At 41.9% G+C, this 13,201-nt stretch overlaps 2 protein-coding genes across 2 annotated transcripts; both read left to right on the forward strand.

The window, feature by feature from the left end:
- Window positions 6,084-7,954, forward strand: LOC8073301 (metallothionein-like protein 2A). The gene is made up of 3 exons (XM_002455152.2): window positions 6,084-6,280; window positions 6,761-6,847; window positions 7,466-7,954. The coding sequence occupies exons 1-3, from the start codon at window positions 6,216-6,218 to the stop codon at window positions 7,566-7,568; spliced, it is 255 nt and encodes an 84-aa protein (XP_002455197.1). The 5' UTR covers window positions 6,084-6,215; the 3' UTR covers window positions 7,569-7,954.
- Window positions 9,569-13,178, forward strand: LOC8073302 (receptor kinase-like protein Xa21). The gene is made up of 2 exons (XM_002455153.2): window positions 9,569-12,678; window positions 12,781-13,178. Exons 1-2 carry the CDS (start codon window positions 9,894-9,896, stop codon window positions 13,176-13,178), a joined length of 3,183 nt encoding a protein of 1,060 aa, XP_002455198.2. The 5' UTR covers window positions 9,569-9,893.

Consider the following 13,201-nt stretch of genomic DNA (forward strand, 5'->3'; position numbering starts at 1 on the left):
TAGTTCGTCAGATGTACTCCCTTCGTTCCCAAATAAGCGCTCATCTCATATCGAGGTGATTAACCTGAAGTGAAGAGAAGCCTCTAGAGAGATGATGATGCACATCTCCGATCTCAAAACACTTCTGAAGTTAACATTTCAGAGGAGTGTCCTTCCAAGGAGAGCTCGAACCTTCTTTGGTTAACATTTTTTTTTCCGAATACTTTTTTTTTATAACTCCGAATACTTTCTTTGGTTATCTAGCGCACGGCTCCAATGTCTTCAAATCTGTGAATTTTCATAGGGAAGAGACCGAAGTGCTGTATATGATCGATGATTGAATGCAGATATTTGTGGATGATGATGATGATCAGGATGACTCGAGAGCCTTCCTCACTCATGGTGGCCACGAAAGGTGACGATACCTGCAATGCACGTGCACAAACACTGCAGAGAGCCAGAGGCGACAAACACCGTCGCCTAGACTCTAGAACCTCAAGCATACAATACGAGCCTTTTCGCTATTTAAAAAGTCATAGTTGAATATATTATTTGTTAATTTATTATAAAAAATACTTTTTATAAAACAAACGCTCGTTACGTAGACTAACTTCTTTGCCACTGACTTTTTTTTTTCTTTTTTGGCGGGGCGAAGTGTCCTGGGTCCGTTTGAAACAGAGAAATACAAAGTAGAGGAAAAATAAATAAAATATAGAAATAGAAATGAGTATTATAGATAGAAAATAAATATTGTTTTTATAGAAATAGGTGTTTAGAACACTAATATCCATTCTAGTAAACAAGGGCATGCACATCTCTCTATTTACGGCCTTGTTTGAATATCTATATATCACATCAATCTACACATTAATCCACCTCAACACATATAATTTTACGTAGATATATAGATATCCAAACAAGCCTATATAAGAGTTTCAAGTGGATATTTTATTTCTTTAATTAATTTCACAAATAAAAGCAAAAATTTCTATAGAGAATAATTCAAGTTCTTCATTCCAAACATTATGTGTTCGGAGTATACTCTCTCCGTCCCAAAAAAGTGATGTTTTTGACTTTCAGACATCGTGTTTGACCGTTCGTCTTATTCAAAAATTTTATGTAAATTATAAAATAATAAATTAATCATGGGTAAAGTATCTCTAATGATAAAATAAGTGTTAACAAAAATATATAATATTTATGTAAAAATTTTAAATAAGACGAATGATCAAATAAAATGTCTGAATTTCTAAAACACTCTTTTTGAGACGGAGGGAGTAGAAACCAAATTCCTTTAAAATTTTCAAAAAAAAATCTACCAATCCAAACAAGCCCTAAGCGCAGGCACGTCTGAGTTTGACATGACATGCATGGTTTCTTCTCCTGGAAATAATTAAGCCCACAACAGGAGGGAAAACCAAGAACGAAAGCAGAAGGGATAAGGCCATGCCCATGACGCGTAGGCACGCGACGCACATGTCTACCCAGCACCGTAGACGGTGCTACGTGAATGCTACAGTTGATGGAAAAGATGGCGCAAATGGCGATGCCCATATAGAAAAAAAAGAGAGAGTGACATTTCGTAGCTAGGGCACCAAGGTCTTGTTTAGTATAAAAAATTTCAAGATCCCCGTCACATCGAATTTTACGGAACATGCATGGAGTATTAAATTTAGACGAAAACAAAAACTAATTACACAGTTTGTCTGTAAATCGCGAGATGAATCTTTTGACCCTAATTAGTCTATGATTGAACAATATTTGCAACAAACAAACGAAAGTGCTACAATACCTAAAATCCAAAATTTTTGCCAACTAAACAAGGCCCAAGTTTCTGCCATCACTATAGGTGCCGCCACCGCACTTCAGGCCTTGTTTGGATGTAGTCGGATTCGCATCAATCCATATGTGTTGGGGTGGATTGGAGTGGAACTTGAACTAAATTTCACCCCAATCCACTCCAACACATGTGGATTAAAGTGAATTCGACAACATCCAAACAAGGCCTCAGTAGTAGAATTGGACATTATAACCAATTATCATTGCACTGGTATTTCTTTCTCCCTTTATTTTTTTCATGTTATATAGATGCACCACTTTTTTTCAGTATAACCTCGGTCCTAAAATAAGTATCTCTCATTTCCCAAGAACACTTTTAAATTTAAACAAAAATATAAAAAGAAAATATTAATATTTATAGTATATAATTAGTATCATTATTAGATAGATCGATCAAATATATTTTCATAATAAACTTAGACAGAGATAGAAATATTGATAATATTTTCAGTAAAATTAGTTAAACTAAAAAAAATGACCGATACAAATATCATAGTGGCACTTATTTTAGGACGGATAGAGTACCTCTTTGCCAAAGTCACTAGTAGTAGTCTACTCTATGTCCCAAAAACTTGTAATTTGTGATTTGATCTAAGACAAACCATGTTAAGTTAATTAAATGCTTGGATAATACTCCTATGTCAGTAGTAATACTTATGACGTCAAATAGATAAATTTAGAAATATATTCCGTGAATGGATTTAATGATAATCATTTGGTATAATTTTTTTATAACTTTTGGCTATGTTTGGTAGCAAAAGAATAATTTTGGTTCTCAATTGAATCAGTAGAATAGCTGCCAAACGGCAAAAATAGAGAAACATTTTTCAAGATAATCACTTAGAACCGATCCTTGTTTCTTTACTAATCCATAGAAATATAAAAAACCTAGTTTTATCTTATTCTAGTTCTATAAAGTGATTCGATTCAGTAGAAACATTTCTAGAGAAAAATTGGATCTGAAACATTAAAGAGCACAACTTGGTTGTGGTATATAATTTTACATTAAACTTATAAATATTGATATAATTTTCAATATACTTAGTCAAACTAAAAGGAAGTTTAACTACTTGGTAAGCAAGAGATGCACTTTCTTTGAGATACAGGAAGTTCATCTCTCTGCGAGTGCGGTGATGCCCTATCCATAATGTTTTAGTCCAATTTGTAGACATTACGTATGGGAGGAGGGGTGTTATTCCTGACACTCCCACGAGGGGACACTAACTTCGGATCATCGATTTCCTCATCAATTGTCGTGGAGAGGAAAATTTTAATATACATGGTGAATAGTCAAAGGTTAGGGTGACAAACCTACAGCCTATAGCAACAAATGAATACAGTAGTTTTAGATGTGTTTTAGACCACATCAAAGACATTAGATCTTGCAATGTCCAATGTTTTAGATTAATCTTGGATTCAACATACCGACGGTATACTTGATTTCGGTGTTCAATAAAACTTCTTTCCCCATCGAATAAAGCTATTAGGAAAGATAACAATCGAAGAATCTAGATATAGAATATTATATCCTTTTATGTCATTTTTTTTTCATGTACAATTTGGAGATTTACTCCATCAAGTTTTAATAGTATAATAATCCAAAAGGCAATCTTTTATCTTTAATCAAGTTATAAGAAACAGCATCAATATTTATGTCTTTAGGTAAGTTATAATTACAAATATTTAAAAAAAACAAATTTAAAAATGTTTGATTTTTTTCAGAAAACAATAATTATTTTGAACTGAGAAAGCAAGTAATAAAAAAAACAAAAATAGAAAGGTAAGGAAGGTGGACAACGATGATTGATAGATGGTGCACGCAAACAGCAGTCGAGAGCAGTAGCATGCTGTATCCACCACCATCCGTCCATGTACCCTACCTTACCGTGTGCTGCCATTTTCGGGGTCCATTTCAATTTTGCCAATATGGTGACCGCTCGAGGTGGAGATAGGACGATGATAGGAATAGGGATAGGAAAGGTCGGTCCGAAACACTAATATCCGCATGCATCATGATATTCTGATTCCTCGCTGCCTTTACTAAAAGTTGTCGATGCACGGGGCACCACCAATCTTTTCTTTTGCCAACAAGCAATAATTTGCATCAACATTTGGACACATACACCACCGTACGTGAAACATATACTACAATGTTTTGTGTAGTTTCCACCGAAATTCATTTGTTGCTATAGCAATCTTTTTCGCTCTGTCTAAAGATTGGTAGGAGCACACCATATTATCTGAGAGGGAGATGCAATCTAGTTTTACACGTCACTTATGTCTTGACTACTTCCTCCGTTCCAGATCATAAATCACTTTGATTTTTTTATATATTCACTAAGTCAAAGCGACTTATAATTTAAAACAGAGGAACTACATCACGCTGAAATTAATTTATGGTGCTATGACAATCACACGTTGTTCATGCATCTGAGACGTCGCCCTACCCTGAGCATAATGCTACTAGTTGCTAAGGACACCCTTGGTAGGGAGTTTGTTTTTGAAAGAGACGCTAGAGTACTGCCCAATCACTTAAACGTCTTGTTTAGGACACATATTCTAGATCGATTCTGGTGAAAAAAAAAAATCATATGAACCCTCCAAACGTCGTGCTTTTGCACTGGGCTTCCTCCCCTCAATTCTCTCCACGGCATCATTTGCACAACAACATGGAACGGGCTAGGAGAGGGTTGTGGGAAAAATCACTTTAGCTCTTCTCTTCCCTCGGCCTGTGCCTTTTCCTCCATCATGCATGGTTGCCCCTACTCACCTTGTGCTCTCCTATGGTGGCCGTTCCTGTGGAGCTCCTCCTTTGGCGCCCTCCTTCTTCATCCCCGTTGTGGCCAAATCTGCTGGCGAGGGTGCACCAATGGAGATGAGTACCTTTGCTTCTTCGTGCCGTCAGATTCTCCTCCGTATGCTCAGATTCCCGACGGCCAAGCTCACCTCTATCCTCTACACCGTCCAATTCCTCCTCCCCACACACCTTGTTGAGCTTCGGTAGCTATACCATCTCGTGCCTCCCCAAGGTCCCGGGTGGCCTAAGGGAGTGCGTCTAGTGCTCTATTTTTTTTTTTTTTTTTGTGCTTTGTGCTTAATAAGACAACCTTTTGTCCCTTATTTTGTACGAGTCAACTTGGTAGTTGAGCATCTCCATTGGATATCGTATCCAATCTCCTATACCTGAACATAGTATTTTACAAGATGAAGGTACGTGGCACAATAGATCTCTTATCTTATCTCCTTTGCTATAATCTTTAAGTGGTATCCTAAAAAAAAAGCATCTCTCTATCTCTGTTTTTTAATTAAAATTTTGTGCACTGGTAGGGATCTCCCCCACAGTATTTTTTGTAAAAAAAAAATAAAAATAAATCAGGTGGAAATGCTCTAAGTATCTGATCAAAGGGGACGTGTGGGGTCGTTGTTTCGTATCCGTTTTCAAGGCGCATGATGAAATGGTTTGGTTTCATTTTGTTTTCAAGGCACGAGTAAACATACCTTATATCTAGGTGAGATCCACTCATTCCCTTATGGCCTTGTTTAATTCCAAAGACTTTGTAAGATTTCTCATCACATCGAATCTTGCGGCACATGCATGATGCATTAAAAATATATGAAAACAAAAACTAGCGCGAGACGAATCTTTGAAGCCTAGTTATTCCATGATTGAACAATATTTTGTTAAATAAAAACAAAAATGCTACAGTGTCAAAATTTAAATTTTTTTGCGAACCGGACCATAGTCTCTTACGCAAGTCTTGTAGTCATCTGAAATCAAATCAATTCAGTCGTCGAAACGTGAGCGAACAACTGAGGATAGATGCTGGCCTTAGAAAATTAACATATTGGTCCCAGCAAATCTAGTCTAGAATAGTAGTGTGTGAGATACACTAGGTGTAATTTATGAGTGCTTAATTAAAAAAAAACAACAGCAATAATAGTAACCAAAAAAAGAAAAGAAATCAGAAATTGCAGTAGGTGGAGGAGGACTCTGGCCGGCAGTAACGGGCATGCATGCAAACGCAAGGCGTGGACGCCGCCGCACCGAAATCCCGGATCACACCGCCCGCAGTAACGGCTCTGGCCGCATAGGACGACTGCTGAACCGCATTTGTCCGCGTCTCATGGCATCATCATGGACGGCTACGGCCAGAGCCGTGCACTCGACGGCGACCGCAAGCGGGGCAGAAGCGTAACTCCGCGCACCCAGGCGGCCCCCACGTCACGAGGTGCATCCAGGCCCCGCGCCGCGTGGATGGCCAGATGGCCCTGCCTGCGCCATGGGCCTATAAAAGGGAGGATCGGAGTCGGAGCAGGGCAAGATTGCATCTCCATCCTGATCGATCGTTTGATTATTGGCGAGCTTCATTCCATTCCATCAGTTCCTTTGGCGGAGGATGTCGTGCTGCGGAGGCAACTGCGGGTGCGGCTCCGGCTGCAAGTGCGGCAGCGGCTGCGGAGGGTAATAAGCCTGCCTGTGCCTGCACTTCTTCCCTTCCCTTATTCCTCTCTCTCTTTCTCTCTCTCTCTCTCTCTCTCGGAGTCAGATCTGATGATGAAATGGTGGGTTCCCTGCTGATCTGGCTCTGTTTTCGCCTTGCGGCTTCATCAGACCTGTGCTTCGATCCGGCAGGCTGTGCTTCCGTAGAAATGTTCTCTCTCTTTTTTAATAACATACATAAAAACAAAAAACTTTTGGGGGGGGTATACAAGTAATAGAATATGTCATGATTTTATTAGCCTGTGTGTATGGATCTTTGATGCTGGAGGGAGGATTATGTGCAGAGATAGGAGATCGTTCTCTCCCTCCCTCCCACGGCTGCGGGCGGCTTGATTTTCTTATGAAAGTTCTTGTTTTTTCAAGGTCGTATATGATGATTTTTCTGGCCGGGTTGTTCGTCGTGCTCATCGTCATCCTATCGATCTGTCTGTGTGTATGCAGGTGCAAGATGTACCCGGACATGGCTGAGCAGCAGGTGACCACCACCGCCAAGACTCTCGTCATGGGTGTCGCACCATCGTCCAAGGGGTATGTATATATGCATGCTCCCTCATCCCTCTCTCGTTTTCTGTACAGTTCTGCTTTCTTGGCTCCATCGATATGACGGGCTCCTAGCTAATAATTAATAGCCAGCAACACATGTGGTGATCTCTACTCTACTATTTTTGTCCTATTTGCCATCGATTTTTGTACTGCTAGCAGCACTGGAGTAACGTGTAGTGAAAGTTTCATCAGCAACCGTAAAAAGGTGACGACACCGAAATCACACGCTGCGATGTCATGTGCCATCGTCAAGGAATTAATTAAACACTGAGATAGACATGCATGCTTCTGCTGCTTTTCTCTGCGCCAGCAAAGAAAACCTTGAAAAACAACACTGATATGACGATAGTCTTTTTTTTTTTTTGTTGGCACTTGTCATGTACTGAAAAGTCTTGACACGGCATACGTTCTGGTAGGGAACATGACAAAGATCGATCTCTGGTCACTCGTCTGCTCCCCCTACCTGCACGTTGTATCATGTAAATCCACAGTATATATGCTGCTGTGTATTGTTATACATGTATGTATGTAGCTAGTACTCCTGTGAGAGCACGCATGCGCACGTACTGACTGTGTTTGCCTGGTACGTGACGATGGATGCAGGCACGCCGAGGGCGGGTTCGAGGCGGCGGCCGGCGCCGGAGCTGAGAACGACGGGTGCAAGTGCGGCCCCAACTGCAGCTGCAACCCCTGCACCTGCAAGTGAGCTGTATAATAACCCCCTGCACTGCACTGCAGCCCGGAGGAAGGACGGATTCCCTTAGCTGTAGTATAGCAGTGTCGTCACTGTGTGTGTGTTTGAGTCAGCCAGTCAGTCGAGTGCCATGGCACCATATGCTAGTGGTTCTGGTACTGATGGGAACCAATAATAATTGTACTGGGATGTTGGCGTCGTGTCGTCCTTCCCGTGCTCCTCCGGGGGCTCATCTACTAGCAGTCGGTGTTGTGTTGTGTGTTTGTGGGTGCAGTGCAGCACAGCAGCAGGCCATGCCCCCTGCTCTGTGGGCACGTCGATCGTGTGCGACTTTGTTTGTGCTCTGTCACCATCCATCTATTACCTATAATATCCCCCGTCTTTGTGTACTGTGCGTACCCTTCTTATCTTGTTTGCGAATGTGTTTACCTTTCTTCTGTCAATCATCCTGCTCACTGCTTCAGTAATATTTTTTTCATAATAAATCAGCATCAATCGTCTTACTATTTTAATTATACTATTTTTTTATAACAAATCAGCATATGTAATGTGAGTATTAGCACTACAACATTCTCCAAAAATCTCTAGAAATTCTGAAAACAAAAAGGAGCCCAATGCGGCCTGCATTATCTGCAACCTCTAGTATATCGCTTGATGGGCCATGGCCGCTGCATTCACTAACATTCTACCTTAGATGGGCCACGTTTGGGCTACCTATTTTCCCCATCCTTTCCCGACAGAAAAGGAGCCCTTGGGAAGTGCACGATGGCCTCGATACAGCCCAGTAAATACTTCGGCCCGCAAAGTTTGGGCTCTGCCAATTCCCCTCGGCTCCGCCTTCCCCGTCTTGTCGCTGCCGGGTGCCGGCGGCGGCGCTCCTCCGAGTTCTGCTGCCACTGCAATGGTCGCCGCTACTCCGGCCAGGCATAGGCAGCAGTGCAGCGGCTTCTTCTGCGCTGGCCATGGCCTGCCACTGCCAGGCTAGTCTATTTAGCTAGTCTACTGGAGATACTATTACTAGATCTATAGGCTTGGATTATATATTATTCATCAATTTGTCGGAGAAAATTTCCACCAGTTTCTTGATTTGATGATGACATTGTTTATTTAATGAGATCAAAATGAAGTTAGTCTTCCTTGCAGATGCGAAAAAGTCCGTCAAGAAGGTGATTCTGTCCAACTTTTTTTTTTCCCCTTAAGTGTAACTCTGGTTTTCTGTACTTCTTTTCCTGTTTTTTTATTAATGCATTTTCTGTAGGGGCTTTTGCCCCTCTAGTTTCCAAATAATAATAATAATAATAATAATAATAATAATAATAATAATAATAATAATAATAATAATAATAATAATAATAATAATAATAATAATAATAATAATAATAATAATAATAATAATAATAATAATAATAATAATAATAATAATAATAATAATAATAATAATAATAATAAATGCGCTTTAATTTATATATCATGATCGCCGGCACCGGCAACCGCGCGTGCGAGAGGTCGCCGTCAATTTCCTGCAGCACGTACTCGCGGCCGGCCTAGCGGCGAGCCGGCGAGGAGTTGCCGAACGAGGCGATCAGCATCGGCCGGACGTTCCACGTCAACATCGTCAACCCCTCCTGAGGTTCTGCCTTGTGGGCTCCTGGCGCTCGCGACGATCGAGCAATCAACGACGCAGTGGGCGATCAGTCAATTTATCGATAGTTAATTAGTCTGCCGGCTTTTGTTTACAGGGGAAGGAATTGGCAAACTTTCCCTAGCTTGGAAGGTTTCAACGAGGTCAGCTTCATTGATTTCGTAGTTAATTCCATAAATTTCTGACTTTTTTGAAGACCTGTGACCTCTCCAAATGTTTTCAGAATCTGCTGCAAGTATCTGAGCTGCAATGTCGGATGAACAGTGCTACATCGTCAGCGTATATAGAATTGTTGTCATGCGGATTGGGTCAGCTAACGATTGGACTCAGGATTCAGGAATCCTTGATCTGTTGCCATTTGTAGTGCTCGTTTGTATGGGGGTCCATTGCCAAAACAAAAAGCATAGGAGAAAGTAGGTCACCTTGTCGTAGTCCAGCCGGTGCTGAATTGGTCTTCCGGCCTTCCCATTGAGCAGCAGTGTACTCTAGCACCAGCACTAAGATTATGGGGAGCAATTATACAAGTGAGATGCATGTCATATCATGGTGACACAAGATAGGATAAATCAGCTGTTATAAATAGCACCAGCACTAAGCACAGGTTGCATGTATTAACACAGCTAGTCTTACTCTTACACACCTGGTTGAGACACATACTACACCAGCACAGCAGACGCAGCCCATCAATCCTCCAAATGCGTAGCTATAGAGCAACTTGCACGACGGTGCTGCCCACGGTGTGCTTGCTGCTGCTAACCGCCTCGATGTTGGGCTTCGGCGCCACACCGGTGGCTGCAGAAGCCGGCGACGAGGCCGCTCTCCTGGCCTTCAAGGCCGCAGCAGCCGGTGGCAAGAGCGATGCTCTTGCTTCGTGGAACCGCAGCACCACCGGTGGGTACTGCAGCTGGGAGGGGGTGAGGTGCCGGGGCACACGCCGCCGAGTGGTGGCGTTGAGCCTGCCGTCTTATGGGCTCACCGGCGTCCTCTCGCTCGTCATTGGAAACCTATCATCCTTGAGGATTCTGAACCTGACCTCAAACGGGTTTAGCGGGAACATCCCCGTGAGCCTTGGTCATCTGCGCCATCTCCATACTCTCGACTTGAGACACAATGCCTTCTCTGGCACAATCCCAACCAACTTGAGCTCTTGCACTAGTCTAATGATCATGGCAATTGGCTTCAACAATATCAGCGGCAACGTGCCCCTTGAGCTCGGCCACAACCTGAAGCAGCTCAAGGTGCTCAGCCTGACCAACAACAACCTTACGGGACCGATCCCGGCGTCATTGGCTAACTTATCATCATTGAGTATCCTAGATCTCTCGTTCAATCATCTCGAGGGTACTATCCCGACTAGTCTTGGCGTCCTGAGGGAACTTTGGTATCTTGATCTCAGCTACAACAATAACCTCTCTGGTGAGCTCCCAATGTCCCTTTACAATTTGTCTTCCTTGGAAAAGTTGCATATTCAGTGGAACATGCTCAGTGGTAGTATGCCTACGGATATCGGCAGTAAGTTTCCAAGCATGCAAATCCTTGACTATGTGGCAAACCAGTTCACTGGGCCCATCCCTGCTTCGCTCTCTAACCTCACACTACTTCGGCAACTCCACCTTGGACAGAATTTGCTTAGTGGATATGTGCCTCGCACCATGGGGAAACTACGAGCACTGCAACATCTGCACTTGGTCAACAACATGTTAGAAGCTAACCATGCGGAGGGGTGGGAATTTGTTACTTCTTTGTCAAACTGCAGCCAGCTCCAAATATTAGATATCTCTAACAACACCGCTTTCACTGGACAGCTACCAAGCTCAATAGTGAATCTCTCAACAAACCTGCAAAGACTCCGCTTGGACAACACTGGAATTTGGGGAGGCATCCCCTCCTCGATCGGCAATCTGGTTGGCCTTGAAATCCTTGGTATTTTTAATACTTATATATCTGGAGAAATTCCAGATAGCATTGGCAAACTAGGAAACTTGACTGCACTTGGTTTGTTCAATATTAACTTGTCAGGACAAATACCTTCGTCTGTTGGCAACCTCTCAAAATTGGCTATCCTTGATGCATATCAGACCAATCTAGAGGGACCAATTCCACCAAACATAGGGAAGATGAAGAGTATATTTTCCCTTGATTTGTCACTGAACCACCTGAATGGATCAATTCCTAGAGAGATTTTTGAACTGCCACTTCTAACTTTAAGTTACTTAGATTTTTCATACAATTCATTATCAGGATCTATACCCTATGAAGTTGGTAACTTGGTGAACCTTAACAGATTAGTTCTATCAGGGAACCAATTATCTGGTGAGATACCTGAAAGTGTTGGGAAGTGCACTGTGCTGCAAGAACTTAGGTTGGACAGTAACTTGTTTAACGGAAGCATACCACAACATCTAAACAAGGCTCTAACTACACTCAACCTGTCAATGAATGAATTATCTGGTTCTATTCCTGATGCCATAGGAAGTATTGTTGGTCTAGAAGAACTGTGCCTGGCACACAACAATTTGTCTGGACAAATCCCTACAGCTCTGCAGAATTTGACATCATTGTTGAACTTGGATTTGTCCTTCAATGATCTGCGAGGGGAAGTGCCAAAAGATGGGATTTTCACAATGTTGGATAACATATCAATCATTGGAAATAACAAGCTTTGTGGAGGAATACCCCAGCTTCATTTAGTTCCATGCAAGATAGATTCTGTGCAAAAGAACAGAAGAGGGAAACTGAAGCATCTTATAATAGCGCTAGCAACAACCTTTGCACTCTTATTATTAGCTATTGTTATTGCACTCGTTCACTTGATCTACAGGAAGCAAAGACGAAAGCAGAAGGGCCCATTCCAACCACCAACAGTTGAGGAACAATATGAAAGAGTTTCTTATCATGCATTATCGAATGGAACCAATGGATTCTCAGAAGCTAATTTGCTTGGTAGAGGGAGCTTTGGGACAGTCTATAAATGTCTTTTTCAAGCTGAGGGGACTGTTGTGGCTGTAAAGGTTTTTGACCTTCAACAATCTGGCTCTACTAAAAGTTTTGTTGCCGAATGTGAGGCACTGAGAAGGGTGCGCCACCGCTGCCTTATGAAGATCATCACATGCTGCTCAAGCATCAATGAACAAGGTCAGGATTTCAAGGCATTGGTTTTTGAGTTCATGCCAAATGGTAGCTTGAATCATTGGCTCCATATAGAATCTGGCATGCCCACTTCGAACAATACTCTCAGCCTTGCACAAAGGCTAGATATCGTTGTTGATATCATGGATGCACTGGGCTATCTTCATAATCACTGCCAACCACCAATCATCCACTGTGATCTCAAACCAAGCAACATCCTCCTTTCACAAGACATGAGCGCCCGAGTTGGAGATTTTGGCATATCTAGAATCATTTCAGAAAGTGAAAGTATAATTGTGCAAAATTCCAATAGCACAATTGGCATAGGCTCCATTGGCTATGTTGCTCCTGGTAAATGCTATGTTTTGGATTTTTTTTTGTTTACACCAAATCCTTTCATAAATATGGCATGATGATCATTACTTCCCTTTATTTCTTTTTACATGATAATAGAGTACGGTGAAGGTTCTTCCATCACAACTTTTGGCGATGTTTATAGCCTCGGCATATTGCTGCTCGAGATTTTTACAGGGAGGAGCCCAACAGATGATATGTTTAGAGGTTCAATGGATCTACATAAGTTTTCAGAGGATGCTCTTCCAGATAAAATTTGGGAGATAGCTGATACGACAATGTGGCTACACACTGGCACCCATGATAGTAATACAAGAAACATAATTGAGAAATGTTTGGTTCATGTCATTGCTCTAGGGGTATCTTGCTCAAGAAAACAGCCTAGAGAGAGGACACCGATACAAGATGCGGTCAATGAGATGCATGCTATCAGGGATTCATACCTCAAGTTTGTCAGACCTCTTGTGGTGGAACATGGAGCAGGAACGATCTTGTAGTAATTTTCAAACAACACTGAATA

The sequence above is a fragment of the Sorghum bicolor genome, chromosome 3 (assembly GCF_000003195.3).
Source record: "Sorghum bicolor cultivar BTx623 chromosome 3, Sorghum_bicolor_NCBIv3, whole genome shotgun sequence".
Classification (NCBI taxonomy): domain Eukaryota; kingdom Viridiplantae; phylum Streptophyta; class Magnoliopsida; order Poales; family Poaceae; genus Sorghum; species Sorghum bicolor.

What these genes read in the sequence shown, in the direction of transcription:
- LOC8073301 (XM_002455152.2), top strand. Translation starts at nt 6,216, where the DNA reads ATGTCGTGCTGCGGAGGCAACTGCGGGTGCGGCTCCGGCTGCAAGTGC. An exon ending in TGCGGCAGCGGCTGCGGAGG is followed by an intron (nt 6,281 to 6,760) that starts GTAATAAGCCTG and finishes GTGTGTATGCAG; the next exon opens with GTGCAAGATGTACCCGGACA. An exon ending in GTCGCACCATCGTCCAAGGG is followed by an intron (nt 6,848 to 7,465) that starts GTATGTATATAT and finishes CGATGGATGCAG; the next exon opens with GCACGCCGAGGGCGGGTTCG.
- LOC8073302 (XM_002455153.2), top strand. Translation starts at nt 9,894, where the DNA reads ATGCGTAGCTATAGAGCAACTTGCACGACGGTGCTGCCCACGGTGTGC. An exon ending in CATTGGCTATGTTGCTCCTG is followed by an intron (nt 12,679 to 12,780) that starts GTAAATGCTATG and finishes ACATGATAATAG; the next exon opens with AGTACGGTGAAGGTTCTTCC.